The sequence below is a fragment of the Oncorhynchus keta genome, chromosome 4 (genome assembly GCF_023373465.1).
Source record: "Oncorhynchus keta strain PuntledgeMale-10-30-2019 chromosome 4, Oket_V2, whole genome shotgun sequence".
NCBI lineage: Eukaryota > Metazoa > Chordata > Actinopteri > Salmoniformes > Salmonidae > Oncorhynchus > Oncorhynchus keta.
Window position 1 is genome coordinate 55556436 of NC_068424.1, and position 12380 is coordinate 55568815.

Genomic DNA, 12380 nt, shown 5'->3' on the forward strand with positions numbered 1-12380 from the left:
TATAACATTTATCAGTAATAAAATATGTCTGTTAACCAATCAAAAATGCTGCTCATAGGTTTATCAGTAATAACTTTATAATGCATTTTACTTACACTATAGAATAAGGTTTAACAGGTGCAGAGTATTGCAGACACCAAAGTCATGGGCAACATAATGCATACATTTAATACCTAAACAGAAGCAAGGCTGGGGTTTTGATCAACTTATCCAGCTGTTCAGTGAGAGTAACATATAATTGTGGGCCAAATCTGAGTTTGTGTGCAAGTATTTGCCGTTTATCCCTGAGAAGATCAACACCATAAGGTAATTTCCATTGTAATAGCAAGGAGAGCCAAGTCACCACTACTAAGGGAAACATGGGAAAGAATAAATAAATAAATCCTCCAGTGTCAACCTTTTGGGGGACCCAACCAAATTCACATAGAAATGTGAGTTATAGATCTGTCATTATCATTGAACGCAAGTCTAAGTAGTGGTATATTTGTTCTATATGCACTATTTAGATGTTTCCCGTCTTAAGTTTAGGTTATGCTCTTTTACTCTTGGTTTTGTACATCGGCATCAAACAGCTGAAAATACAATATGTTTGGCTATGGGGGAAACATTTTACAGAGGTTTAGATGGTGCAAACACCATACTTGCTTGTTTTGTCACATAAACTGAAATTTGGTGAACTATTACAATTTTAGCAACCAGGCAGAGACAGGCAGAGACATTTCTGCATAGTGCACCTTTAATGGTTTGTTACAATTTCCTCTTGGTTTATGGCATCCTAAGACTCTAGGGTAGTACCTCCCTGAATGGCAATGAATGATCGATCCCATTACATGTTCCAAGTAAGTCAATTACAAGTAATTACATGTTTATTACAGTGGTAGAAATAAGTTGAGGGGGAAAACTCCAAAACTGAACGATACTATTTGGTTGAAATAGAATAACCTGATCTGGCAGGTTGCAGGTACAGCTGGGGCAGGGGCTGGAGCACACAGTCTCGTGCATTCCTGACGTCACCAGGCATATGTTACATACTGTGAAGAGACCAGAATTGTCAGCAGTTGAGTGGAAGAAGCTGAAGCACTATAGGTATGTTGTGGAAATATTTAAATTTTTCTAGTAGACCTACTGTATTCATATATTAATGTGTATGACACTTTAAAACCTGCTTATATTTTGTTACTTCAAACTTCAATTGAATTTCACATAAAAGGGGAGTGTTCGGTGAAACTTGCTCTGGGATAACCACTGTTGACAGTAGTAGCGTCTACACGGTCCACATTCTCAGTCAGTGTGACATGCTTTTAGGTTGTTAGTTTCGCAGGGGCTGTACTTGTAAAACGATTTCTGTTTGTTCTTATCTCCAGCATTTCCTAGTTGCCACTGGTGTTTACTGGCAAACGGACGTCATTTGCATTGGAACTTCAAACACGGAGTGTTCTAATTTAGTGCCTAGGCTACGTTATAAAAACGACTTCTGTGGCCGAGAGCTCTTTTTGGAGGGAACATGGCTTCAAATGGGATAGAAAGTATGCAGTTAGGGGAGGATCAGATCAAAATTCTGGAGGAGAATTTCAACAGAGTCAGCAAGCATCCGGATGAGTCGACACTCATGTTAATCGCAGCTGAAAGCGGACTAACCGAGGAAGAGACAGCGGTGAGTGTTCACTGTTCAATTATGTTCTCGATGTTGTTTTAGGCCTAATGATAAGGTTACGCTCTCTAGGAACATATACTTTTTCTATGAAGGATACAATGTTGCGAGGAAAGAAACTTTGCTGAGGATGGATGGATAGGCTGGAAACGCTCTATAATGATTGACACCTCACACAATTGCCAATACTCTAAATTCAGTTAATATTGCACATTGAAAATCAACAACAATGTCGACAATCATTATAGAGCCTTATTTATCTTGAACAGAAAAAGCAATTCAGAGAGTTACACATAGTTGGGAACCTATAGGCTATAATGTTATTGCAGTGTGCTTTCCAATTAGTTTTTTCTTCTTTTTTTTCCGCGCACCATTGAACAAATAGGCTGCTATGTAGCAAGCCAATTTTCCAGAGACAATTGGTATTTCACTGAATAGGCGTAATGGGCCGCAGATGAGAGTGGTCAGCAGAATGGTCGTTGTTTTGATGAGATATTATCGACCTCTATTATGCTACCGAAATATCTAGCCTTTATTTTTGTATTCAGTGGGAACAATGTAAACAGAGAATAGCGTGATACGGACAGCGCTGACTGCGCGCGTCCACACCTCTTTGCGCGCCTCATTCGGCTCGTATGCCATGCCAGTGCCACTGTCCCCGAAATAACACGATGATGACATTTTTAAATAGAGCATTTACCCATCATCACAGGAATTCCAAACATTCCAATAATAAATACGAACACCAGTGGTCCTTATAAAATTGGGTTACATAACAATGTTTCCAGTTGGATCAGCTTTGGATTCAGTCAAAACATAAATTGTATTAAGTCAATATTTGTTGTTTGACCTTACTCTTGATCATGTAATAACCAAGCCATTAGGTAATTCTACGGCATGACAGAAACAGATATAAAGTGTCATGGTGGGGCCTATCCTTTGTTTGAAGTTATACAGACATCTCTATCTAATAGAATTCCTCTTATGTAGAGGATAGTTATTCCAATTCAGTATTTAAGATGTTTTATATCCTTGTTGTAATGCACAGTGTTGTTTATGGTCCTTTTTACATAGCCTACTGTAGTTGATGGAGAAACAATATGTTCCGTTTCAGGATTCACAATACTGCCCTACCAAGCAAAAATGCAGTAACTGCTCATAGCGTGGAACTGACAAAAATGCTTTTATTTACCTTGGTTTCACAGTAACTTTATGCAATTACTGCTAGCATAACCCACATGTTCTCCAGAACACAATACAATAGAGGCAGGATACTTGTCCACATGATTAAGTATGTATTTAATGTAGTAAAAATGACATAACTAATTTTCAACCAAATGAGCAGTTACTGCCTTTTTGCTTGGTAGGGCAGAATACACCTTTGGTGTTGTTTTGGAGGAAGATATGTGAGCTGGGTTCATTTTATAGGGAAATTGTGAGTAGGTACTGTGAGCAGATTTTGTCCCACATATTATTTGCATTAACAAATTGAGGATTATCAAGTACAGGTCATGGCAGCCAGTATGTCACATGTTTCTCAAAAGGTTCTCCCTCTCTCCTCTGCAAACCGTTTTGGCATGCTCACCCCACTGCTGTTGTGACTGCATGTTTCCATTGTGAGTGCACAAAGATGGGAGATGCCCAGTCAACTTGACTGGACAAATGCGGTTCTGGGTGTACTTGGCCCTCTGACTTCATTTACAGCGGATGTTTTTAACCACCTACTGTTGGAACATGAATTGGAACATGGCGCTGGCTGTTTAATAGTCATTACAGTACCTTAAGGGAAGGGCACACCCTGTTACCACTCCCTCACCTGCATAAAGAGCATTTACAACATGTTTCTACCTCTTTACAAAGTGTTTTATACCAGTGGTTCCCATCTCAACCTTTGTTGAACCGTGGAACATCTTGATGGGACATACTATTCTGCAGCACACCTAAAATGTCCCTGTTCATTTATTAAGTGGTATAATGACCTCTATCTCATCTGGTCCATACTGCAAATCATCTATTTTCTGTAACAAATGTTTTTTTAATAGATTAAATAGGGTTAATTTGAAATATTTTCCTTACTCATGATGGCTAATTTGTAGGTACCCCTTTACGAGCATCCTGCGAATCTGTGCCAGAAAGTAGTTCCAAAATAGTTATTTAGTTTTGAACGGTTTGGGCTATAGTCCAGCGGTTTTCTGCATTGTAAAGGTGTAAACACAGACACAAAGCCATGCTCTGTTTGTTTCTTCAGCAGAGGTTGTGGTATAGCTAAGCCCCAAACCATATATTAATAAATAAAAGTATCTGGCTAAACCTAATCAGACTTGCCTGTGCTAATAGTTTTCACAGACCAAATAAAATGCTACAAATGATTTTGGTCATGATGCGCGCCCATCAAATGATACAAATGTATCAACAGCCTGAGTGCACTGGACTTCAAACAAAGATACAGATGTAACCATGGATGCAACTTTTACTAGGGATGGGGACGAGACGGGACGGACATGCGCCCACATTCTGAAATTGCATTTTTGTCCTCCCCAGTTTTATTATTGGAATGTGATACAGAATCTGTTATGGTGTGCTTAGGATCATGTAGAGCGTTTGGGTAGGCTGTTTGGAGTGTTTATACGTCTCAATAAAAAATAAAACTAATAATATATATATATATATATATATATATATATATATATATATATATATATATATATACAGTGGGGCAAAAAAGTATTTAGTCAGCCACCAATTGTGCAACTTCTCCCACTTAAAAATATGAGAGAGGCCTGTAATTTTCATCATAAGTACACTTCAACTATGACAGACAAAATTAGAAAACAAAAATCCAGAAAATCACATTGTAGGATTTTTAAATGAATTTATTTGCAAATTATGGTGGAAAATAAGTATTGTGGGAGAACTTGCACCCCCCACTGCTAAAACAAAAGTTGCGCCCCTCGATGTAACCATGTGCCATTTAATGTATTATCTGACCGGCACAAGTGCTCCCAAGTCAAAATGCTATGTGCACTACACAGGTCACGTTTATAAATTAGTGTCCCAAAAAATGATCAAGATTAGGAAAAGTTCCGCGGCACACCTGACGGGTTTCCACCACTTCCGAATTTGCCCCCATTCATTTTCAACAGGAGCATGCGGAGCAATGCACAGGGGATTGTGGGAAGATGTGCAGAGCGAACCCTGCTAGTGGAGAGATAGAAAAAGTTTAGCTCTGGTCTACTTTATGCAACTTGTACACTGCCATTAACCAATCAGGTGAGGAGCAAATGGTTGCTTGAAAATCTTCCATTCGTGAAACATAGTTCCACCTGTCATTAGTTCCGGGCAACACAACCAAAAAACATGGAGCTAACAGCAATTGAAGAGGGTGAAAGGATTTCCTACTCCAGCTGTCAGAAAAGGGAGTAGGTGTACTAGTTAGAAAGGACAGGTTGCCGGATGACATTATGAAAATATTCCCCCTAAAGAGGAAAACTATCAAGACAGACTGAGAGATAATAGCTATCTAATTAATAAAATGATGCCTGTTTCTTTGTGATGTCTGGGGAGCTGCGAATGCCTGTCTGCAGATGAAGAGGTCCCAGTGAATGTCCCAAGGGAGACTGCTGGCACATCCTTGTATGCCATGGGTTGTATGTGTACTTATGTTAGCAAATGTTGTATCCAACAATACAGTTAAAAATCACACACAATGTAGGCTACAAACTCATTAAAACTGGAGCAGGTCAATCCTTCTCCTGAAGGTGTGCTGGGTGTTCAGGCTTCTGTCCCAGCCCAGCACTAACACATCTGATTCAACTTATAAAACCTGATCAATTGACAATAATGAGTATTATTGCTGGGCTGGAATAGAAGTCTGCTCATCCAGTAGAGTAGGGAGTGGAGCAAGGTTGGCCACCTCTGGTATGTTTATTCACCCGAAATTATGCTTTAGTAATAATAGCCTACTTACTAAAATGTCTAACATTTACAAACAAGTTAGATTATGTTGATTCATTGAATTGAAGTGTTAAAAACATTATACAAGATGAACTAGGGTCGATGTTCATTCATCACAGATCACAATTCTGGAATAAAAATGTGTGAAAGGAATCTGTCTCTAATTTGTCTCAGGATATCAGCCATGTGAACCCATTTTGCAGCTTATCATAGTGGCATGCATCACCAATGCAGTCATAGGCCTTCAGTATGATGGCATAACTGGCCTAATGGGCATGTGCAATTAATGTGCCCCTTGTCAATGTACATATGAAGCAGAGAATAGCTAAACTCACACATCATTTGCATATCGATGAGTTAGCTATATATTCTCAATTTAAAATGATAGACGTACAGTTGAAGTCGGACGTTTACATACACTTTAGCCAAATACATTTAAACTCGTTTTTTCACAATTCCTTGACATTTAATCCTTGTAAAAACTCCCTGTCTTAGGTCATTTAGGATAACCACTTTATTTTAAGAATTTGAAATGTCAGAATAATAGTAGAGAGAATGATTTATTTCAGCTTTTATTTCTTTCATCACATTCCCAGTGGGAATGTTTACATACACTCAATTAGTATTTGTTAGCATTGATTTTAAATTGTTTAACTTGATCAAACGTTTCAGGTAGCCTTCCACAAGCTTCCCACAAAAAATGGAGTGAATTTTTGCCCATTTCTTCTGACAGAGCTGGTGTAACTGAGTCAGGTTTGTAGGCCTCCTTGCTCGCACAAGCTTTTTCAGTTCTGCCCACAAATATCGGATTGAGGTCAGGGCTTTGTGATGGCCACTCCAATACCTTGACTTTGTTGTCCTTAAGCCATTTTGCCACAGCTTTGGAAGTATGCTTGGGGTCACTGTCCATTTGGAAGACCCATTTGTAACCAAGCTTTATCTTCCTGACTGATGTCTTAAGACGTTGCTTCAATATAACCACATCATTTTCCTTCCTCATGACGCCATCTATTTTGTGAAGTGCACCAGTCCCTCCTGCAGCAAAGCACCCGCACAACATGATGCTGCCACCTCCGTGCTTCACGGTTAGGATGGTGTTCTTCGGCTTGCAAGCGTCCCCTTTAACCTTCAAACATAACGATTGTTAGTATGGCCAAACAGTTTTATTTTTGTTTCATTAGACCGGAGGACATTTCTCCAAAAGTACGATCTTTGTCACCATGTGCAGTTGCAAACCGTAGTCTGGCTTTTTTATGGCGATTTTGAAGCTATGGTTTCTTCCTTCCCCGTTTTACTGTGGATATAGATACTGCAATTGTTGGACTATAAGCCGCTACTTTATTCCCACACTTTGAACCTCACGGTTTATACAATGACGTGGCTAAATTATGGATTTTTCCCGTTTTCGCAAGATTCATGCCGCCGCCAAAAAACTGAGCACCGTCACAACGCTCAAACTTCCCATCATTCTGATTACGGTAGTAATTTTGTCACCCTCATCATGGCAAAGACACAGAGAAATGCATATGATGCAGCTTTCAAGTTGAAGGCGATCGATCTGGCTGTTAGAAAAATAAATAGAGCTGCTGCATGGGAGCTTGGCCTTAATGAGTCGATGGATGATAAGATGTTGGAAACAGCAGCGTGAGGAACTGACTCAGTGCAAAAAGACAACAAACCTTTCAGAGGGAAGAAAAGCATATGGCCCAAAGTATTTGCAGCCACTCGACATCAGTGTAAATCGTGCATTTAAGGTGGCGCTCCGTGTTCAGTGCTAGGCTAGGATGACAAGTGGGGAGAAATCCTTCACTAAAACGGGCCGGATGCGAAGAGCAACTCATGGTCAAGTCTGCCAGTGGGTCCTGACAGCGTGGAGCATTGTCAAAAAATCCACTATCATCAACGGGTTTCGAAAGGCTGGACTGCTGCGTGTTGAAGGGGCAGCATGAGCTCAGCGGGGTATTTGCCTACGGATGAAAGTGATGAGAGCGACAATGAAAACGGTCCAACATCGGATGAAGCAATTCTGAGGCTATTCAACTCCGACACCGAAGGAGATGACTTCAGTGGTTTCAGTGCACAGGAGGAGGCTTTGGTAGGCTACTGTTTTAATTTTTGTTACAAGCTGTGTTTCGTTAAAGCCTATTTATTTTTGTTACAAGCCGTGTTTTGTTTAAAGGCTGTGTAAAGTTCATTTGTTTCAATGTACCGGTAGGCACCTGCGGCGTATTTATGTACAAAATACATATTTTTTTAAATAATTCAGTGGGTGCGGTTTATATTCAGGTGCGTTTAATAGTCCAGCAATTACGGTACTTTTGTACCTGTTTCCTCCAGCATTTTCACAAGATGTTGTTCTGGGATTGATTTGCACATTTCGTACGTTCATCATTTCGTACGTTCATTTCGTACGTTCATCTCTAGGACACAGAACATGTGTGGTATGATGGCTGCGTGGTCCCATTGTGTTTATACTTGCGTATTATTGTTTGTACAGATGAACGTGGTACCTTCAGGCGTTTGGAAATTGCTTCCAAGGATGAAGCAGACTTGTTGAGGTCTACAATTATTTTGTTGAGGTCTTGGCTGATTTCTTTTGATATTCCCATGATGTCAAGCAAAGAGGCACTGAGTTTGAAGGTAGGCCTTGAAATACATCCACAGGTACACCTCCAATTGACTCATGATGTCAATTAGCCTATCAGAAGCTTCTAAAGCCATGACATCATTTTATGGAATTTTCCAAGCTGTTTAAAGACAGCCAACTTAGTGTATGTAATCTTCTGACCCACTGGAATTGTGATACAGTGAATTCTAAGTGAAATAATCTGTCTGTAAACAATTGTTGGAAAAAGTACTTGTGTCATGCACAAAGTAGATGTCCTAACCGACTTGCCAAAACTATAGCTTGTTAACAAGAAATTTGTGGAGTGGTTGAAAAATGAGTTTTAATGACTCCAACCTAAGTGTATGTAAACCTCCGACTTCTTCTGTATATAGAGCCCTTTTGCATGGAACTTCCTTCCATCTCACATTGCTCAAATAAACAGCAAACCTTTGTTTCAAACAAACAGATAAAGCAACATCTCGTGGCACAATGCCTCTCCCCTATTTGACCTAGATAGTTTGTGTGCATGCATTGATATGTATCAATGTATTATGTTTGATGTTTTGTGTGGACCCCAGGAAGAGTAGCTGCTGCTTTTGCTTCAGCTAATGGGGATCCTAATAAAATAACAAAATCCAAATACTGTGAGACGACTATTTTGTGTAAAAAAAGCAACAAATGATTTATGCCCATCAACTATTGATATTTTTTACATTTATTTGACTCTTTATCTCAACAGATGCGTTAAATATTTGTAAATGATTCAAAATGTTCTATGTGTAATACATAGCATAATAAAGTCTGGGTGTGAGACAAGGCAAAACAGTCAAATCCAGACATTACATTCTTTAGAAAATAAACAAAAGAACAAAATTGAAAGCTGAAACAAAAAGTGTGTTTTAATGTCTACTGAAAGGTAGAAATGACGTTGCCTCGAGCAGCACCACAGCTATTGTGAGATGCAAGACTATGCTCGCACACATGGCACGGGTTGTATCCACGCTGTTACAACGTGGCAGCAGCGGGACCTTCGCTCTTCAACTCTCCTAGTTGTTGCGGAAATTGACCCACTATGCTGTTTACTTCGTGCGTCTACATCATATTGCTGAGTCTACCTTTAAGGTTGGGGTTGGGTTTAAAATCAGATTGTATGACTTTCTGGCTGTGCCAGCTAGTGACTACCCTGCAGATCTTTCTTCCTGTACATGAGTAATCTCAATAAATGCCAATCTGCCCTGCATAACGGAAAACACCTAGGGAAAATTGCTTAGGAATCTTAATGTCATTATGAGTTTGTTCAGTGTATAACCTACCATTACCTCTCCCAGGTCAGTTTACAGATTCTGTGACTAACGCTCCAATAATAATGCTATTTGGAACTAATACCTAGTGGAGCAATAGCAACAATGCCGTGGTGTGACGTCACCTGTCTCTGACACCTATCTTGGGCTCTTTTTGTTTGTTCCAGAAATGGTTCAGGCTACGCAATGCACGGTGGAGACAGGCGGAGGGCCTTCCAGCTCAACTGGGATCAGTGAAAGACTGAAATTGGAGTGGTGAAGGAAACCTCCCCCTCACCCCGTTGCTTCTGACTGATTTGCCACGCCCTTACTGACCAACTCCCAGGACACATCAACCACTCATACCTTCCTTCCATCATTTTCTCTCCTTTGTATCTAAGCTATTTTCATTTAGTGAATGTGTGAAGTGTAATGCGAGTCAATGTTTTTTTGCCAATATAATTGGCATGTTTACATATAATAATAAATAAACAAACATATATTATAAATGACGTAGACTGCTTTCATGCTGCATGTTATCAGTATAAGGGGCCTCCTACAATGGCGGAAAGGTTTGGAGGGGGGGACTTTGTTGTAAGCCTTTGTTTTGTGCATCTCTCAGCAGGGAGCGGGATAACATTGGGCTTTCATGGGACTATAAAACATGTGAGGCAGCGCTCATGTTATGACACATTCAACAGGAATCAGCTGGCCCTGTAACAGGGACTTGGGGTCGATAGCTAATTTGAAGGGAAATGCTTTAGACGTAAGCTGGGATCAGAGCAACCAACTGCCAGCAGGTGATGCCACCTACCTGTCGGTTCAGTTGTCCCTGTTTCTAGGATGTCAGACATCCTTTCTAAATATCTGTCTCGGGAAAACAGCAGGCAAAGGAAAGAGAGGGAGACAGAAACCACTGGGCACACACTGGTTGAATCAACGTTGTTTCAACGTCATGTCAATGAAATGACGTTGAATTGACTGACGTCTGTGCCCAGTGGGAAGGGAGTGATATCCTGCCAAAGAACCTAGGGTAATGGTGGACTGATCGTGGGAACTGCCTACATAACAGGCCTGATACCAACTCATCAGGTACCTACTTCTGGTCCTAATACAACTTATCCCTATCTGACAGTCTGTCTGTTTTACTGTGTTTCGTGACAGATAGCTATTTGGCCTGGCTGGCACACACTGCACACATACACACTGTTTTTGTTCAGCTGACTGTGAAAAAAAGAGTCCCACCCACAGAGGAAAAACAAGTGTGTTTATTTAGAGTTGAACACACCAAATGCAGAACATCATCAAGATGTATTAGTTGTATGTATGGGTTACACATGGTATACACCGTCCAACTAAATGTTTACAATAAGAAATCATCAAATATAAAAATACAAACATAAAGTAAGTTGCTCAGTAGAGTAAGTATAATACAGTATAAGTATAATACAGGAAGCACAATTTATAGTCCAATATTTACACATGTTTTGTGGAAGGGGGAATTGGGGGGCAATTGTTTAAATTGTGCAGTATTTAGGAATCATAATTAGAATCTGGTAGCAGCAGTTGTAATGTATGAATGTATACTGACCAAAAATATAAACACATGCAACAATTTCAAAGATTCTATTGAGTTACAGTTCATATAAGACGTGGATGTCGATTAAGGCAGCCCCCCGCACCTCTCTGATTCAGAGGGGTTGGGTTAAATGCGGAAGACACATTTCAGTTGAATGCATTCAGTTGTACAACTGACCAGGTATCCCCCTTTATAAGGAAATCAGTAATTAGACTCTAATCTCTGGATTTCACATGAATGGGAATACAGATATGCATCTGTTGGTCAGATACCTTTATAAAAAAGGTAGAGGCGTGGATCAGAAAATTAGTCAGTATCTGATTTTACCACCACTTGCCTCATACAGCGCTATATATTTCCTTCGCATAGAGTTCATCAGGCTGTTGATTGTGGTCAGTGGAATGTTGTCCCACTCCTCCTCAATGGCTGTGTGAAGTTTCTGGATATTGGCGGGAACTGAAACAGGCTTACACGTTGTACATGTCGATCCAGAGCATCCCAAACATACTCAATGGGTGACGTTTCTGGTGAGTATGCAGGCCATGGAAGAACTGGTACATTTTCCAGGAATTGTGTACAGATCCTTGTGACATGGGGCCAGTGCATTATCATGCTGAAACATGAGGTGATGGCGGCAGATGAATGGCATGACAATGAGCCTCAGGATCTCGTCACAGTATATCTGTGCATTCAAATTGCCGTCAATAAAATGCAATTGTGTTCGTTGTCAATAGCTTATGCCTGCCCATACCATAGACCCACCATGTGGCACTCTGTTCACAACGTTGAGATCAGCAACCTGCTCGCCCACATCACTCCATACACTTGGTCTGTGGTTGTGAGGCCGGTTGGAGGTACTGCCAAATGATCTAAAACAACATTGGAGGCGGCTTATGGTAGAGAAATTAACATTCAATTCTCTGGCAACAGCTCTGGTGGACATTCCTGCAGTCAGCATACCAATTGCACGCTCCCTCAAAACTTGAGACATCTGTGGCATTGTGTTGTGTGACAAAACTGCACATTTTAGAGTGACATTTTATTGTCCCCAGCACAAGGTGCACCTGTGTAATTATCATGCTGTTTAATCAGTTTCTTGATATGCCACACCTATCAGGTGGATGGATTATCTTGGCAAAGGAGAAATGCTCACTAACAGGGACGTAAACACATTTCTGCACAACATTTAAGATAAATAAGCTTTTTGTGTGTATGGAACATTTCTGGGATTTTTTTATTTCAGCTCATGAAACATGGGACCAACACTTTACATGTTGCATTTATATTGTTGTTCAGTGTGTGTGTGTG

At 40.3% G+C, this 12380-nt stretch overlaps 1 protein-coding gene across 1 annotated transcript; it reads left to right on the top strand.

Annotated features, from left to right (window-relative positions):
* The first annotated feature begins 1226 nt into the window (after window positions 1–1226).
* Window positions 1227–10002, top strand: LOC118378851 (homeodomain-only protein-like). Its single transcript, XM_035765840.1, has 2 exons — window positions 1227–1654; window positions 9682–10002. Exons 1-2 carry the CDS (start codon window positions 1505–1507, stop codon window positions 9757–9759), a joined length of 228 nt encoding a protein of 75 aa, XP_035621733.1. The 5' UTR covers window positions 1227–1504; the 3' UTR covers window positions 9760–10002.
* The last annotated feature ends 2378 nt before the right edge of the window (window positions 10003–12380 follow it).

Excerpts from the sequence above, each read along its gene's own strand:
- LOC118378851 (XM_035765840.1), top strand. The coding sequence starts at position 1,505 with ATGGCTTCAAATGGGATAGAAAGTATGCAGTTAGGGGAGGATCAGATC. Across the intron at positions 1,655-9,681 it reads TAACCGAGGAAGAGACAGCG|AAATGGTTCAGGCTACGCAA; the intron begins GTGAGTGTTCAC and ends TGTTTGTTCCAG.